The sequence below is a fragment of the Raphanus sativus genome, chromosome 5 (genome assembly GCF_000801105.2).
Source record: "Raphanus sativus cultivar WK10039 chromosome 5, ASM80110v3, whole genome shotgun sequence".
NCBI classification, from domain to species: Eukaryota; Viridiplantae; Streptophyta; class Magnoliopsida; order Brassicales; family Brassicaceae; genus Raphanus; species Raphanus sativus.
The window spans coordinates 24,861,740-24,879,096 of NC_079515.1; the positions used below are offsets into that span (position 1 = coordinate 24,861,740).

At 37.1% G+C, this 17,357-nt stretch overlaps 4 protein-coding genes across 5 annotated transcripts; 2 read left to right on the top strand and 2 right to left on the bottom strand.

Moving 5' to 3' along the window:
- Positions 1-243: 243 nt before the first annotated feature.
- Positions 244-4,030, top strand: LOC108862763 (probable pectate lyase 13). Its single transcript, XM_056986665.1, has 4 exons — positions 244-657; positions 735-1,632; positions 2,215-2,423; positions 3,659-4,030. The coding sequence occupies exons 1-4, from the start codon at positions 527-529 to the stop codon at positions 3,873-3,875; spliced, it is 1,455 nt and encodes a 484-aa protein (XP_056842645.1). The 5' UTR covers positions 244-526; the 3' UTR covers positions 3,876-4,030.
- Positions 4,031-4,645: 615 nt separating this feature from the next.
- LOC108862764 (serine/threonine protein phosphatase 2A 57 kDa regulatory subunit B' epsilon isoform) lies at positions 4,646-6,607 on the bottom strand. Its single transcript, XM_018636996.2, has 2 exons — positions 5,326-6,607; positions 4,646-5,181 (listed from the first exon to the last, which is right to left on the bottom strand). Exons 1-2 carry the CDS (start codon positions 6,493-6,495, stop codon positions 4,876-4,878), a joined length of 1,476 nt encoding a protein of 491 aa, XP_018492498.1. The 5' UTR covers positions 6,496-6,607; the 3' UTR covers positions 4,646-4,875.
- A 1,301-nt stretch (positions 6,608-7,908) lies between these two features.
- On the top strand, positions 7,909-9,881 carry LOC108860379 (probable cysteine protease RD19D). The gene is made up of 4 exons (XM_018634266.2): positions 7,909-8,444; positions 8,879-8,998; positions 9,107-9,350; positions 9,440-9,881. The coding sequence occupies exons 1-4, from the start codon at positions 7,989-7,991 to the stop codon at positions 9,712-9,714; spliced, it is 1,095 nt and encodes a 364-aa protein (XP_018489768.1). The 5' UTR covers positions 7,909-7,988; the 3' UTR covers positions 9,715-9,881.
- A 3,945-nt stretch (positions 9,882-13,826) lies between these two features.
- LOC108805092 (patatin-like protein 7) lies at positions 13,827-16,095 on the bottom strand. 2 transcript variants are annotated; one of them, XM_018577053.2, is made up of 3 exons: positions 14,470-16,095; positions 14,053-14,378; positions 13,827-13,978 (listed from the first exon to the last, which is right to left on the bottom strand). In XM_018577053.2, exons 1-2 carry the CDS (start codon positions 15,670-15,672, stop codon positions 14,064-14,066), a joined length of 1,518 nt encoding a protein of 505 aa, XP_018432555.1. In that variant the 5' UTR covers positions 15,673-16,095; the 3' UTR covers positions 13,827-13,978; positions 14,053-14,063. The 2 variants fall into 2 exon arrangements, with proteins under 2 accessions (XP_018432555.1, XP_018432553.1); XM_018577051.2 differs by having other exon boundaries at positions 13,827-14,378; positions 14,470-16,094.
- Between the last annotated feature and the right edge of the window lie 1,262 nt (positions 16,096-17,357).

Sequence of the window (17,357 nt, forward strand, 5' to 3'; positions counted from 1 at the left end):
ATCATATCCATATATAAATTAACTTTACTATGCAGTTTTCAAATATTTTTTAATTTATATAATTTATTTGTTATAATATTAAAAATCATTTACTAATTGTATATGAATTTTTTTTAATAGTAAAGGCAATGCCAAAATACTAGTTAACCTTGCTTATTAACCTTGCTTATTTTGGACAGAAAGTCTAAATTAAATAATAACTCAACGCCAAAACAATCGAGAACAACAAATCCAAAAGCTTAAAAAGAAAACCAACTAGCCTTGTTTCCAGCCAAGGGTAGAAGCAGAGATAGAGAGAGAGAGAACACAGCTTCTTCTTTCTTTCTTTCTTTCCCTCTTTCTTCTTCTTCAAAGCTTCTCTCCCATGTGGATCCAAAAACCTTCACTTCTCCCATTCCCTCACATTTCTAAACCAACATTCTCCTTCTGACACTCACTCACCACCTACAAGACTACAACTTCCACACCAATGCTCTGTTTCCTTCCTGCATACTAGAAAAAAAAAACTCCAACCTCACCAGTAATTATGCTGCTTCCACGCTTCTCCACCACCATTATCCTCCTCTGCCTCTTCCTCTTTACACTCCTCGAAGCCACTAATCTCACTCTCCCTCACCAACATCCTTCCCCTGACTCCGTCGCTCTCCACGTCTTAAGGTAAGACAAAATCTCAACATTTCTCCAAGAAAAAAAAACAAAGTCTCATTTTTTCTTCTTTATCTCCACTCTCACAGTACTATCAATGCATCACTCTCACGGAGACAACTCAGCTCCTCCTCCTCCTCCAGTTGCCGCACCGGAAACCCAATCGACGACTGCTGGCGCTGCACCTCCTCCGACTGGTCCTCCAACCGCCAACGCCTCGCCGACTGCTCCATCGGCTTCGGCCGTGGCACCCTCGGCGGCAAAAACGGCAAGATCTACGTCGTCACAGACTCCTCCGACAGCAACCCATCAAACCCATCCCCGGGAACCCTCCGCCACGCCGTCATCCAAGAAGAGCCCCTCTGGATCGTCTTCTCCTCCAACATGCTCATCCGCCTCAAACACGAACTCATCATCAACAGCTACAAAACCATCGACGGCCGCGGTTCCGCCGTCCACATCACCGGCAACGGCTGCCTGACCGTCCAGTACGTGCAGCACGTCATCATCCACAACGTCCACATCTACGACTGCAAACCCTCCGGCGGCGCCGTCATCGCCGCGACTCCGACGAAGTCCGGTCGGCGAGGCAGGTCCGACGGCGACGGGATCTCCATCTTCGGGTCCCAGAAGATCTGGATCGACCACTGCTCCATGAGCCACTGCACCGACGGGCTCATCGACGCGGTGATGGGGTCCACGGCGATTACGATCTCGAACAACTACTTCGCGCACCACGACGAGGTGATGCTGTTGGGTCATGACGATAGTTACGGTCCGGACACGGGGATGCAGGTGACGATCGCGTTTAATCATTTCGGACAGGGGCTTGTTCAGAGGATGCCTAGGTGTCGGAGAGGGTATATACATGTGGTGAATAATGATTTCACTTCGTGGAAGATGTATGCGATTGGTGGTAGTGGTAATCCCACGATTAATAGTCAAGGGAATCGTTACATTGCTCCTTCTGATCCTAGCGCCAAAGAGGTAAAAACTCTTTCATTTTTGTTTTTAAAATTATCCATATCGAAAAATCAATTCCTTTTTTAAAGTAGATTTTGCTTATAATTTGTTTCAGAACATTTTAGGGTTTTAGTTAGTTTTGTGGAAAGATTTAGGCTTCCTGAGTGACGAGTTAACTTTTTCGAGTAAACCAATGAGGAGCTCTCATTCGTCGATTCTGGTTAGTAAAGATAGTACTCTTATGAATCCAGCTCATCTTTCACATGGACAGTTGTGAATTCTTTTTTTTAGGACGTAGGAAGAAGAAAATATCTGAAAATATCGTACACTACAACTACAATGTTTAAGTTTGTATGTAATAAAAAAAAGGTTTGTATGTAATGAAAAGTATACAACACATAGTAAAAGAATCTTATTTTCAAAAGATTTGGTTCGAAGAGGAGTGTGGGACAGTGATGGGTATGTATAGTGCATGACAGCCATGTGGGCTGCTGCTTCTCACTGTCCACACACTTTTTTCTTCATTACACTTTTTAGCACCACGCTCTATGGCGGAGCGTGAATCATGAAGAATGCTGAATGTGAGAGTTTTTTTGGTTGGAGCAGGTGACGAAGCGGGTGGATTCAAAGGACGATGGAGAGTGGTCGAATTGGAATTGGAGAACGGAAGGAGATCTGATGGAGAACGGAGCTTTCTTTGTGGCGTCTGGTGGAGGAGTGAGCGCATTGTACTCTAAAGCTTCCAGTGTGGAGCCTAAAGCTTCCGCTCTTGTAGACCAACTCACTCGAAACGCTGGCGTTTTTGGCGGTCCCAGGTACTTTTTCTCCTTTACTTTTTATGTACAAAACATTTTTTTAAGTTGATGCATGATTTAATGTTGGTATATAATTAAGATTAGTTGTGAAAGCGCGTGATTAACGCATTGATTTGCTAACGTTGTCAAGTAATCAACATAAGAACTGTATTTTTTACTATTTTTGTTGTTGGTGTTTGTGTGTTTAGTTTAGCTCTTTCCTTTGGAATCTACATATCATTAATAATCATAGTGATACATACTCCCTCTGTTTTTAAAAGATTCATGTTTTAGAAAAAAAATTTGTTTCAAAAAGATACATTTTCTACATTTTCAAGACATTAATTAATGAAAAATTGTATATTTCCAAAAATATAATTGTATTTATTAAAATCTTATTGGTTCAAAATTTTGGGGAATTGTTAATTAATAAAAACAATGCATTGGTAACTAAAATTTTATGTTTTTCTTAATAAGTGTGAAAAATCTAAAACATGGATCTTATAGAAACAGAGGGTGTATAGTTTTGTAGGTTAAGCTAATAAGTGATCTATTGGCAAAAGTCAGTCTAAGAATAATAGGATAAAAAAACTGGTCCTTTCTCTTTTGAAATTCTAAACTACATTTTCATGTACGATTATTCCTTAAAATAGTGAGACTGAATATAGTCAGTTGAATTAAGGGTAATTATGCTAACAACTTAACCAACTCATAGGTTTTGGTAAAAAAAAAAGTAGTTTATTGAGAATAGTACTATTATTCAGGCTTTAGAATTTGGCAGTATTCCAGAATTCAAGTAGATGCACGTGATCGTCTGCGCAGAGAACCGACCAACTTGACTAGTGTCTGAATTAAACCCCACTTGCCATTTTTTATATTTTAATTATTTTAGACTATACTCTTTCAAGTTTTTGTTTGTCCATTTGGAATATGGGCGGTCTAAGTGTGTCATAATTAAAAAATTTAATTAACGTATTGTTGATGCATCTACATTTTTGATTCATGACATGTCAACATTTTGTCCCCTAGTCAGTTTATAATACGAAAAGGCCAATAATTTTTTGGGAGTTAATGATGCAATTATGATGGGGAAAATGTAGTTAAGAGAGATGGGACCCTTACGTAGAAAAGGATGATTCCTTTTTAATCGCATTCATGTATCCTTTTGACTTTGTTTCTGTATGTTTGGATTTAGCATGATGCGGTCGATTTTATTACGCATAATAACTTAGAATGAAATTTTTTGGGGGAAGCAGGGATGATCAAGGTCAGAGTGGCGATTCTTATTCTGGTTATGGAGGTGGAGGTGGAGGTGGAGGTGGAGGTGGTGTTGGTGGTGGTGGTGGTGGTGGTGGTGGTGGTGGTGGTGGTGAAGGCGGCAGCAGCGGCAGCAATGGAGGAACCAGTGCTATTGGCGGAACAACGAGAGGAAGTAGCACCGGCAGCAGCGATGACAACAATGTCTTCGGATGATCTTCGGAAGCGATGCACCGCCTCGACCACGTTTAACGTGTGTGTTTTCTTTGATAATGATTTGTGTTTTGTCATTATCAACTCTATTATTGTTGTAGTCCGCAAGGATAACTAATAGGATTTGGACCCTTCAATTGATTGATTGGTTGTTGGCTTGTTGGTGTACAGTTTCTCTCCATTATTTTTTTTTTTGGGTTCACAACATTACAAAACTAGAATGAAATGTGACGGGTGAGGGGTAACATCAAAGACGAACTTTGTCTCCTCATCAAGTCAAATGCAATGGTTCAAGTTGTAGCATCTTCATCTATCTGTGACTCCACTATCTTATACGCTTTTCATTTTCGAAAAAAAAAAGCTTTTCATTTTCTTTTTCTTTTTTGAAAATGAAAATGTGCTTTTCATTTTCTTCCACAAGTATAAAGTGTTGTGTGTAAGCTGTAAAGCGTTGTTATGAGGTTCTTGTCAATTAAAATTTGTACATCAGTACATGGTTTAAATCTCTTTAAAAAACATAATGCAATATCGACTAAACTAAAGTGGTGGAGGTTCAATGGTAAAGGTTTATTTGGACAGGTTAGAAACAAAATTGTTGTTTATACTTGAGGTTTTATTGAAATACTTGGTATGGAACTAGTCGTCGGCACTATACACCACACCACGACAGCACGGTTATAAAAAAAAAAACTCGAGCATTAATATAGTATATGCTTGTAAAGTGTAAACCCCTTTTTTTTTGTAACACGTAAAGTGTAAAGTGTAAACCCTTAATTGCTACCAAGTTATGTGGAAGCAGCAGTGAACAGTACTAAACTTATCTTCTATGACATGATCTGGTCCGCGACATCTGAATTCATATTCCCGGTCGCTATGCACAAGAGACCCAAGGAAATGAAACGAAAAAAAAAAGAACAAATAAACAAATTATTAGAGTTTCTAAAACATTACTTTTGCAAAAGAAAGAAAATAGCTAAAAAAAAGCCATCATCAAAACGTGATTTTAATTTGCAGCTAAAGAAGCAGCCTCCTCAAGTCTCTTCCACGTCATCTCTCTTTGTTCCAACAACTCCCAAGTCTTAGCTTCATTCTCTTGATAATGTTTCTCACACTCTTCAAAGAGGTCATTGTCCATCTCCATAAACATTCTTCTAACATTCTCAGAGAGACCATGCACCGCCTGGTTCCAATGTCCTTTCATGTTCCTCTCCAGTGCTTCAAATATTATCGGAAAAATCACGTCCTTGTTCTCAGCAATCAGGCCAACGATATGCTCATTGTTCCACAAGAAAAGAGCTCTCTCTGCCACCTGCAAACCTCACATTTCTCCACTTAAATAATTTTAAAAAATATAATTTGGAGATCTATGCATATGTACAAACTTCTACAAATTTAAGTGGGCAAAATTAATGTTGTGGTTGTTACCATCCCTGATAAGACAAAACATACAAACCTGGAAGTGTGAGCTATTAAGACATTTCCCAATCTGTGTAAACAAAGGAACAACACAATGCTGAAACTCTGAAGGCTCTGTAACATCCAAAACCTCTTCAAGCTCTCCCAGGTACAGAACCTCCTTATTACAATTCGTAAGCGGCCAGTACTTCAACAACCCACGTATCACAGTATCAGCGAGTTTATAATCTTTCTCCACAAACAGCGTCACGCAATACGACAACTGCTGGTGGTAAACAGAGATGCTTTTAGACTTGTGCAACGGCAAAACGGCTTTCACAAGAAACAGCCTATGCTCCTCTCTCATCGGTACTGTAAACCCATTGATCACACTCGCTATAATCTCCAACAGCTCTCCTATCCCAATACACCTCTCAGTCTCATACAAGAACTTGTAGAAGATGTTGTAAACAGAGCATCTTATAAAAGGTCGGTGAAATATAAACTTCCCGTAGATCCTGTGGAGAACAGTTTTCAAATATTCCCTCTCTCTAGGATCCTCGGAGTCAAAGAGATCGAGTAGTCTCGAGACAAACGTGTGGTTGATGAATATTTTAGCAGTCTTGGGCTCTATCTCAGAGGAGACGACGTAACGCAAGAGAAGCTCGTAGACTAGCTGCAAATGAGGCCACCACGGCTCGAGATAAGGCTCTTCCTCTTCTGGATCGTTGCCTTCGGGAGGAGCTCCCGTGTTCTCGTAATGGGCAGGTGGGAGAGATCTGAAAATGTTGGCGGAGACCATACGTATAAGCTCGCTCTGCATGGTCTCGTTGACTTTACCTGAGGAGGAGTGGAGAAAATCCACGAGTTCGAGAAGTGTCTGTCTTTTGATCTCTTTCTCACGTGGCATGATCAACGCGTCGGAGAAGTCGCATTGGCAAGAACACATGTGTGACTTTTTCATGAAGAGGAGGGGACGATCTGATGAGGACACGTCTTTTAATAACGGGAGGACTTCGAGGGTTGGTGCTGATGTGAACATTGGGTGGTTTGGTGTCTGGGAAGGTGATGGAGCTGGTGTCTGGGACTCGCCATTTGGTAAAGGAGATGCGGTGGTGGCTGTGGGGCGGCTGCTGCGGACGACGTTGGTGTTGTTGTTGTTGTCTTGGTTGTGTTGATCTGATTTGTTGAACTTTTTCTGGCTTAGTTTCTTGATTTTGTTCAACATCTTTGGATTCTTTGATTCAAAATGCAATCTATCTATCTTTGAAATGAGATTGTTTCTGTTCTTCTTTTCTTTCACCAAGAATTGAAGGAGGAGATCAAATTTGGGGGAGATGTATTTTTAACCATTGTTCAATAGGTTAAGAAATTAACTTCGGTAATCATGTGTTTTATCTGTTCTTTATAAAACAAATTATATTTCCTATTAGCTTGCTAGAATCTTAAAATTTTGTATTTAATATTGTTGTTATTTTAGTAAATTAATAGTTACATTAAAACCCAACATAAAATAACTATTTGAAAAATATAAAACTAAAATGAAAATCGAAAATGCATTAGACCATCTCCAACCTAACTCTATTTTTTCCTCTATAATTCTCACAAAATAGAGTAACTCCATTATAGAAGAGTAAGTTTTATTCCAATGGTTTACTCTATAATAGAATTACTCTATTTTTGTAGAGAAAATAATATAAACCTATTTTTCACTCTATATTTGGAATGAAATAATGGTTTTACTCTATTTTCTCCAAAAAAATAGAGTAACTTTATTATATAGTAAACCATTGGAACAAAACTTACTCTATAATAGAGTTACTTTATTTTCGTAGAAATTGTAGAAGAGAAAATAGAGTGCCATTGAAGATGCTCTTATAACTTTGCATAATAAAATTTAAAAATTACATATTTTCTAAATATTTCTTTTTGCCAATAATAGGTTAATATAAATTTTTATTTCTTGATTTACGATTGTCAAAATTTTGAAATTAATTTCTCATACAGCATCATAATACAAAACAAAACCCATTTTTAGAACAAGAGAAAATACTCTTTCAAATTTGCAACTCTATTTATTTGCGGAATTGTAGAACCATTTTCCAAACTTTATTTTGAACTAATATACTATTCTGGTCAAAGGTTTAAATTCTGAGTATACTATGCAAATTACACAAATTCACACTTCTCATTTGAATAAACAAAACTAGTAAATGTTAATTCTACATTAGTATTCAAAATTTAATTATCATAAACATCATTGTTTTCCCTTTTGTTATTATTATGTATGATAGTTAAGAATCAGGAGGTTTTCAACTATAGTACTTCTTAATATTTTTGGATAATTTTTTTAAAAATACTGTTGATGTCTATTTAATAAAACAATAGTAAAAGATATAGGGGGCAAATTTGACCCAAAAAAAAAGATATAGCGGGCAAATTGGTCCACCGTAAAAAAAAAAAAAAGTATTAATGCAATGCCGGTACCAAAATCTCAAAGATCATCAAGAGACGAGAGAGCAACGTGTCACGCAGAATCATATGTAACTCTACATGCACACATCCCACGTGTCTCCTATTTGCATGTAACTCCAACACTTTCGCTACCTCAAATTCTTATAGTCATCCCTCGCCTTTTGTATACAACACAAAAGCCATCGGCTCTATTTAAGAGGTTACCCAAAGCCGCCTCATAATAGGACCCATCGATATACAGCGATCATGGTGGCTAAAACCTTAGCACTGGTTCTAACATGCACGGCTTTCTTCTGTCACGTGGCAGTTTCCTTAGAGGACCTCACCATCCGCCAAGTCACAGAAGATCGGCTTCCCAATCTCCTCGGGTCACATACGGAGAGAAAATTCCGGATTTTCATGTCGGACTACGGCAAGAGCTACTCCACGAGGGAGGAGTACGTCCACCGCCTCGGGATATTTGCTAAAAACGTCCTCAAGGCGGCTGAGCACCAGATGATGGACCCCAGCGCCGTCCATGGTGTCACGCAGTTCTCTGACCTCACGGAGGAGGAGTTCACGAAGATGTACACTGGACTAGCTGATGTCGACACCGGCCATGGTGGTGTGGTTGGAGCAGAGGCACCCAAGTTGGAGATTAAGGGATTGCCCAAAGATTTTGACTGGAGGGACAAAGGTGCAGTTACTGAGGTCAAAGATCAAGTATGTTCTCCTTTTCTATGTGATTTGCATATGTTCCTAGAACTTAAATATTTTTTTTGCAACCAATTAGTTGTTTGATATGTTAATTTGTCTCAGCCAACAAAATAAGCAAATGGAATATCTTAATTTATGATTGTGAATCTCATATCAAGTTTATAGATATGTCGGAGTCATCCCTTAGATTTAATATTACATATGATTTTTAACATGAGCTAATTAGGGAACTAGTTACATTCTACATTATGTTATTTGTGTTTATTTGTAATTGAGGACGTAATAGTTATTGGTAATTAGCTTATAAGAGTATATATTAATTACATAGGTAATTGATATTAGAGGGATTTTGATAATACACTTATTAGCGAGTAAATAATATCTATCATACAGAAACATATTTATTTGTTTTTGAGCATATTTTAACTGTGGATGTGAAGGGTAAATGTGGATCGTGCTGGGCTTTTAGCACAACAGGAGCTGTTGAAGGAGCCAATTTTGTCTCCACCGGGGAGCTTGTCAGTCTTAGCGAACAACAACTTGTGGATTGTGATAAAGCGGTCTGTGTTAATCTGTTCATTTAATTATTTTTTGACCATACTTTATCATATATGTATTTGGCACTAATTTGTTTGAAAACGCTGAAAATTTGGTATATATGAGTATAGTGCGATCCAAAGGACAAGAAAGCATGCGACAATGGATGTGGTGGAGGACTCATGACAAATGCATACAAGTATTTGGAGAAGGCAGGAGGTTTAGAAGAAGAGAAATCATATCCTTACACCGGCAAACGAGGCCATTGCAAGTTCGATCCAAAAAAGGTTGCAGTAAAAGTAGTGAACTTCACGAGTATACCATTGGACGAGGACCAAATCACAGCACGTTTAGTACAACACGGTCCTTTATCAGGTGATTTAGCAAAACATGTTCGTTAAAAACAGTATTTTTGTGTGAATCGAGCAAACTCTTGAATGACTTTTTTATGTTGTTGGACACAGTGGGAATAAATGCTGTGTTCATGCAAACATATATAGGAGGAGTGTCGTGTCCGCTAATATGCAGCAAGAAAAGGTTAAACCACGGGGTACTTCTTGTTGGATACGGGTCGAAAGGGTTTTCAATCTTGCGGCTTAGTAATAAACCGTATTGGATCATCAAGAACTCATGGGGAAAGAAGTGGGGAGATAATGGGTACTACAAGCTGTGTCGTGGCCATGATATGTGTGGGATTAACTCAATGGCCTCTGCAGTGGTTACACAAGTTTCGTCATAGGTGGGTCTCGTCTCTCTCCTGAAGGAGTGCCATGCTCTTGCTCTTGGTTGTCTTTCAGATTTTCAAGTTTTAAAAGTGAAGTTGTGAGTTCTGAATATTGGGAGTCTTGTATCAAACAATGGGGTGAAGTGATCACCAGTAGTTCTTGAAAACGTTCCTTTCTAATATTGTAGTCTTGTAGTAAACAATGGGGTGAAGTGATCACCAGTAGTTCTTGAAAACGTTCCTTTCTATATCACAAGCTTTATTTGTAGCTGGGTGAGATGGAATAAGGTCCTGACGAATATTCAATGGCTTTATGTAATTAAATTCCAGAAAATGGAAAGGTACAAATCAAGCCCAGCCCATATATTGCTTTAAGAATACAGTTTACATGGGAACTAAAACAAGAATTTGCAATTGAACTGGATAACGTAGGGATAGTCGGTCTCTTGATCTGATCAATATCTTTTCTTCTTAGATAGAGAGCATGCTAGTATCAAACCTAGATTCCTTTATGTGTATCGTCTTCTCACCTTTAGCCTTTGTACATTGCTTCAGTCTTCATAGTCGTCTTATCTTTCACCCTAAAGAACTATAGGCCTTTATCCAATATCCATCTCATGCCTAAATCAAAATACTTACTCAATCCCACTTGAGAAGACTTCTCTCTTTGAAACATTTGAAACCATGTCAATAGTCAAATATTTTAAAGACAGATTTTTTCTCCAATAAGTTTTGGGTGTCGCCACCAGTATGAATTGCTTTCAAACCTTAATAAGAAACTCAGTTATATATTGAAGAATTGTGTCTTTGAAGTTTGAAACATTTGAGATTTTTCAAGTTGACGAAAAAAAGTTCTTAAAATTTTATTTGTTCCGTATACCATGACCAACGTTAATGATACCATGACCAATGTCAATGATCAGAAAAAAAAAATGTCAATGATCGGATCACTAGTGGGATTGAAACATTGAGTTTAGTTTTTGAAGATGAAAAAAAAGTTTGGTTTTTGACACGTTTTCATCACCCGTTCCATATACCACGACCAAAGAGGACTAAAGAACTTTGTCAGCACAAGCTCTTGCAGTTGTATTCTCTAGGCAGATACATAATCTGTTTCACATACTTATGTAGTACACTACCTATGGAATTTGGCATGCTAATTATCTAACCCGTTTCAGTTAACTAATTTCCCATGTAACATGCTAAAAGCCTAAAACCAACATGTATATAACGCTGCAAACACAGATTAGATCAGTGTACTTGTCGATGTCCAAGGTCCTCTATTTCTATTAATGCATTCACTAAAATTAAAAGATAACTGAACAGTTTGTTAAGAAAAGTATATGATTTACAAATATGGTTAAGAAATTGACCAAGTCAGGTTTCCATATTTTGATAATGTTGACACAGATTAGATCAGTGTACATGTTCATGCCCAAGTCCTCTATTTCATTAATGCATTCACTGAAATCAAAAGATAACTGAACAGTATTTTAAAAAGAAGTATATGATTTACAAATATGGTTAAGAAATTGACCAAGTCAGGTTACCATATTTTGATAATGTTTATTGATGTCGTGTCGTGTAATAAGACGTGAGAATGGGTCCCATGATGCCTGTCCGGTGCTGGGCAAGAGTATCCCACTAAAAAGATCCTTAGGTTTAACCTCTCTTTATGTTCCTTTTTCCTTTACTTTTTTCTTAGTGAAATCTCAGATAAGTAAAGACAAGAAAAGCTTATTGACTAAAAACGTAAAGTGCGAACTGAAAGCCCACTTTGTTAAAAAACATTCACTTTCGGCGTTCTTTTGATGCGATTAGTAAAACTTACTTGACAAAAGCTAAACTAATTTGTGACATAGAGTGCTAGTGTCTCTTTTTTTGTGTGTTTTCTTTTTCCTTGTTAGTCTTTAACGTTTGCTTCAGAGCTCAAACCAGATACATATATCTTTAGCATTATCATGTTTGAACTAGATACATGCAAATGCAACATATTTAACTGTTGTTAATATATAACTTTGAAAACATGTTAAACCGTTTTCATAATCTGAAAACGCCGTTAAATTTACTCGGCTTAAAGGTGATTTTACGTTAAAAGTCAGATTCACTCAGCTATGCAACTTTTGTTTGGAGAAGTGAATCATTTATCAAGCAAGTCTTATGAACTATGGCAACTAAACTATAAAGGATAAAAACTTAGCAATTTAATAGTACAGATAGCTCATAGCTTCACCTAGGACGTATATAAGAAACATACCTAATTAACTTATTCTTCTCTCAAATGCAAAAAGGTAGACCAAAGGGCCAAAACGTTGTGCTTAGAAGAAAAAAACATTTGACCTAAAATTCATTGAACCGAGTTTAACCAATTTAATCAAATCAAACCTTTTGTAACTATACTAAACCAATCAAAAACATATTTTACAAGCTTTTAATATTTTTATTGTATTTTTGTAGCTATTAATATTTTAGTTGACAAGCGGGTAACGAAATCAATATAATAATCAATGGAAAACAGAAAGCATAAACTAAAACATTCAAATTAGGTATAAGATGTTCATAATCAAACTAAGCCAAACCATAATAATTTTGGTCTTGACTTTGTTACGTTTCTCTAAAATTTAGCTAACCTTAACTTGAACCAAGACTGCAAACTCAATAGCCGAGATTATAGACAAACGATCGAATGATTGTCCCCATGAAAAATGACATCACGCAAAGAAGCAACCAAACTAAAGATGAAATTTGCTACTGAATGTATTTGGACCGACGCATAACTGATAGGAATGAAAGATTTACAATATTTTTTAAAGTTATATAGTTGTAAACAAATGAAAGTATTGTATCGAGTGTCGGTGGATGCGACCGAACAGACAATCAAAGACGTGGGGCTACTCACAGATACTATGACGTTCTTGCACCGTCCCTCCCCTCGACGCACGTACACGCGCAAGAAGAGCCTAACGACAACATTTGTTTTCTTTTTGGAATTTATAAAACGAAAACAACTCCTAACCAAATTTAAATGAATGTGTGTTTGAATCTCTTCAATGATGTGATCACATAACATAACGAATCTTCTTCATACGTTCTTTTCAGTACAGGCTCCCCACGTCCAAATGAAATTAAATCAGTTTAACCAACGAGTTTTTATTGGTGTTTGCATGTAGCTTTTACACATTAAAATGAACCGGACAAAATTTAATAGCACAATTATCTCAAATAGCTATTTTTAACTTTTTGTCACAAAATAGTTCCAAAAAAATAAAATGAGTAAATTATTTTTTTATTTTATTTTAAAATTTTAATTTTAATTATTTAATTTTTTGAAATTTGAAACTCATCTTCAAAATTTACCCATTAACTCTAAACCCTAAGTTTAAATTGGTTAACACAAAGAGTATAAATATATATTTTATCATTTAATAAAACTTCATTTGATTATTTTTCTCTTTGAATGATATTTTGTGAAAATAAACTAAAAAGGTTATCCAAAGAAGTTTTTCAAATTTTTAATACTCTTTCTGTTTATAACTAAGTTTCATTTTGACCTTTTTTACATAGATTAAGGAAATAAATGAAACATAATTAAGTTTTTATTAATTTCATATGTTTAACCAATGATATTTGAGATAAATATAATTATTTATAAGATCAATGTAATCTACAATTATTTTTAAGTTGAAAATAATTAAAATTAGCATTGAGATTTTAAAGTGAAACTATTGAACAAAAGAATATTAAATTGACATTTAATATGAAACATAATAAATACTAGCAACTCTTATTAATGGTATAAAGTTGTGACCCTTTGTTTACTGTCATTAATAGAGTAGTCTCTCGAGATCCGAGTGTTTTATTGGATGACTTTCACATATAAATGATCAAAAGAATTTGATTAGTGTATATACTCCGTACGACACATAAAAAGATTCTTCTCGTTAAATTGCATTCTGTGTGTAATTATTCTGTCAGTTCATTCCATGGTTTTTACATTTCACTATTCAATCATTTGGAATGAAAGCCAAGAAACAAAGCAAATAAAAATACACAATCTTCTAGATTAATTTGGTTGGTTAAAGTGGTTAATAACTTATGTCTTACCTCTAGTTAGTGGAAATGTCAAAGAAGAGAAGAATCATTATAAAACACACAGAGAAAACAAAATTACAGGAATCATGTTTTGATTTGCAGCATGAATGAAGGAGCCGTGAAGCCCTTATACAATATGATTAGATGTTTCCCCTTTTCATCTCAAATCTATACAACAAATCATAACCTGAGAAGAAAGAAAAAAACATAATACTAAAATCTCTAAATATAATAAACCAAAAAAGAAAAAAGAAGAACAACCTTTTTCTTGTTCATCGTTCTCTTGCGGTCACACCGATATCCCTGTCCCTTGTCTTCTCATCTGCCCTATGAACAGATTGCTTGAACGCTACGGTTGGTGCAATTCTGCTATTTCTCCTCTGATGCTCAAGAACTAGCTCCCCAGCTAACCAGTCAAGCTTCTCGAAATTGCTCTGTTCATCGATTCTTTTGCCTCCAAACAAAACCGATTCCACATTCTTTTGCTTTAGCATCTCCTCCGCTACTCCAACCAGCATTTTCACATTGCTCCCACTCGGGTCTGTGTCTATGTTTGGCTTACAAGGTCCTAAACTCGACCCATTCGCCTACAACAACAACAATACCCATCACTTAGTAACCTACATCAATTATGACACCAAACTAACATAAACCATATGGTTTTTATATATTACATACCTGAATCCGAACGTAGTTGCTGCTGCGGCAGTGACCAAAAGCCATGGCCACAGCTTGATCAACCGTGTCGGCAGCACCGTCGTTCGAAATAAGAGCGGCGGGGCGAGACCAATGCTTAGCCGTCCACTTGATAATCCGATCATACTCATAGCTAACATCAAGCAACTGACCCATGCCAAGAGACAACACAAGCAGATCCTCAACCCCACGCACGAACGGAAACTCCTGCTTGTTATGCAGCACGTGCGTGATCGCAGCCGCCGTCGGATTACTCATAGCTAAACCACCACCTATCGCAACACACTTAGTCTTCCCATCCACCGATTCTATCTCCACCGGATCGAACACCCCCGGCTCGGCCCAAGTCGCTCTACAGACCTCCCAGAGACGAAAATCGTACCCGTCCGTCTCGAGCGCGTCGGCGCGTGAGAACAGAAACGGAGCAGAGCTTTTGAGGTCGTAGCAAGGTATGAGCAACGGTTTGAGCGTGTCCTTCAGAGTCAGCTCAGAGAAAGACTCTTTCATCACTCTCTTCAACTTCGCCGTACCCGACGACGACGACCCGGTTCTCATGACCCGTTTCATTAACGAAGAAGAAGAACCCGACCCGTAAAGACCCTTCGCGTTTTTCGTGAGGAACTGCCACGTGTCCTCCGCCTTGAAGATCGGACGGTCACCGTCCCTCGACCCGAACAACATCGCCGTGAAAATCCCGCCGACGCCGGAGCCGGCGGCGACGTCGAAGAAATCGGCGATGCGGGCGTTCGGGTCGCCCGACTTGGATTTGAGAGCGTGTTCGAGATAAGCCAAGGCCTTCCCGGGTATAATCCCTCTCATGCCTCCTCCGTCGATGCTCAAGATGCAAACTTTACCTCTCTGGTTCTTGACCGAACCGAGAACAGAGTCAACAACAACAACCGGAGGATTCACCGGTTCGGGTTCGGGTTTCGGGTCCTGGTTGTCGTACCCGAAGAGAAACTTGCTCTCGAGGATGGAGAAAATCTCGTAGCTGAGTTTGTCGGTATCCACGCTCGGCTCCTGCATATCCGCCAAGAGGCTGTTGTTGTTAATGTTATCATCATCGGCCGAAGCCTCCGTAGCCGCCGCCGCCGCAGCGTCTCCGCCTCTCTGTTTGATTAAGTGTTTGACGGAAGCCGTCGTGGTTCTTCCTCCGCTTGGTTTATTATTGCGTACTCTTTGCATGATGATTGATGGAGCAGAATCAAATCCAGTATTCGACAAGAAAAACCAATTCTTTTTTTTTGAAACACGAGAGATTCAGACAAAACCAGTCGTCTTTGGTCAAAAAAAAAACAAAAAAAGAAGGTTTCGCCTTTCTCTTATTTTGCGCGGAATCTTCAAATTTTCAACGGGAGCTCGTCTTTTTGAAGAGAAAAGTAAAAGATTATATCTGAATCAGCTTTAAAAGGTTGAATCTTTTACTTTTACTGAAGAACAAATGAAACACTGAGAGAGAGAGAGAGAGAGATGAAGAAGAAGAGGAATAGAACAGGAGTTACAGAGGATGTCTGTCTTTGTATCGCACGCTTTACTTAAACCCACCCCCACCAAACTCAGATTGAAGAGAAAGGAGGAGGGCAGAGAAAACGCGGATTAATACAAATTGGAGAAACGAGCAATAAATATTTATAATTATTATCTTTTTTTTGTTTTTATTCTATAAACGCAGATAAGTGTTGCAGTTTTGCCATTAAAGAGACTTGAAGTTGCATTCACTTTTATAGAGATTTTTATTTCTATTTTAAATGATATACAGTTTTTGTTTGGTTAAATGCTGATATGTTAGCAAAAATGTTAGAATTAATGCACAAATTTTCATACGGAATATCATTTAGGCAATTTCACATATATTAAAAATGATTAAAATATATTTAATTTTCTATTAACTACATATGTTAGTATTTGAAATAAATAAAATTATTTATTATACCAATGTATTTTATAATAATATTCAGTTGATAATAATCATAAAATGAATTAAAATTTTAAAATGACACATTCTATGTAACAAAGAAAAATGTTAAAATTACTCTCTTTAAGGAATTTAAGAAACATAGTGAGTATTAATATGAAAACCTCCTGCTTACTCTAATAATACTAAGTTTTGGGCTTAGTGTTAATGTGCTATATTTTTACATATAGACATGCTAATTGCTTTTTTCATATAAGACTTCAAAAAGTAATAATCAATTGTTTCTAATTTGCTTACCAATGAAATCATATAGACCGAAAAAGAATGTAAAACTTGAGACGTTACTTAGATTTGGAAAAGAAAGGTGTACTTGCAAGTATCACCTAATCTTTACGATGCCTCTCTGTCTTTCTTGTTTTAACATAAGTGTAACCGCTATGGGTATGATAAAGATCAATGTAGACCTCCAAATGCAACGCTTAATACGTTAATATTTAAATGTCCTTTTCACCAATTTCTCTTACAGATGAAATGCAATCGAGAGAAATGAAATGCATACAGTGAAAAACAACTAAAAATATATTTTGACCTTTACGGAAAAGAGATGTATAGTAGTATCTTTTAGTCGAAAAGAATCAATCAGAGACGTGTGTGGAGGGACTCTGAAAAAATATTTAACATTTTTAATAATCATTATATTATTTAGTATATGATGATAAAATCTGACAAGTCAAGAGTTTTATCGTGTTCTCTAATCTCTTTTCCAATATTATCTGGAGTCTCTATTATTACTTATTAGCTATGTCACATTTTTTGTTATAATCAAATCGATTAATCCGTTTAATATAAACGTACACCTACACCATCAGAGTTCTGGATGGGCATAATGGAATTTAGGTTTAAGCTTTTATCTGATGTGTATCCTTTGTCTGTTATTGAGGGACCATCAAAAGAT

Excerpts from the sequence above, each read along its gene's own strand:
- LOC108862763 (XM_056986665.1), top strand. The coding sequence starts at position 527 with ATGCTGCTTCCACGCTTCTCCACCACCATTATCCTCCTCTGCCTCTTC. Across the intron at positions 1,633-2,214 it reads CTGATCCTAGCGCCAAAGAG|GTGACGAAGCGGGTGGATTC; the intron begins GTAAAAACTCTT and ends TGGTTGGAGCAG. Across the intron at positions 2,424-3,658 it reads GGCGTTTTTGGCGGTCCCAG|GGATGATCAAGGTCAGAGTG; the intron begins GTACTTTTTCTC and ends TGGGGGAAGCAG.
- LOC108805092 (XM_018577053.2), bottom strand. The coding sequence starts at position 15,672 with ATGCAAAGAGTACGCAATAATAAACCAAGCGGAGGAAGAACCACGACG. Across the intron at positions 14,379-14,469 it reads GCAACTACGTTCGGATTCAG|GCGAATGGGTCGAGTTTAGG; the intron begins GTATGTAATATA and ends TTGTTGTTGTAG.
- LOC108862764 (XM_018636996.2), bottom strand. The coding sequence starts at position 6,495 with ATGTTGAACAAAATCAAGAAACTAAGCCAGAAAAAGTTCAACAAATCA. Across the intron at positions 5,182-5,325 it reads TTAATAGCTCACACTTCCAG|GTGGCAGAGAGAGCTCTTTT; the intron begins GTTTGTATGTTT and ends TGAGGTTTGCAG.
- LOC108860379 (XM_018634266.2), top strand. The coding sequence starts at position 7,989 with ATGGTGGCTAAAACCTTAGCACTGGTTCTAACATGCACGGCTTTCTTC. Across the intron at positions 8,445-8,878 it reads TTACTGAGGTCAAAGATCAA|GGTAAATGTGGATCGTGCTG; the intron begins GTATGTTCTCCT and ends GTGGATGTGAAG. Across the intron at positions 9,351-9,439 it reads ACAACACGGTCCTTTATCAG|TGGGAATAAATGCTGTGTTC; the intron begins GTGATTTAGCAA and ends TGTTGGACACAG.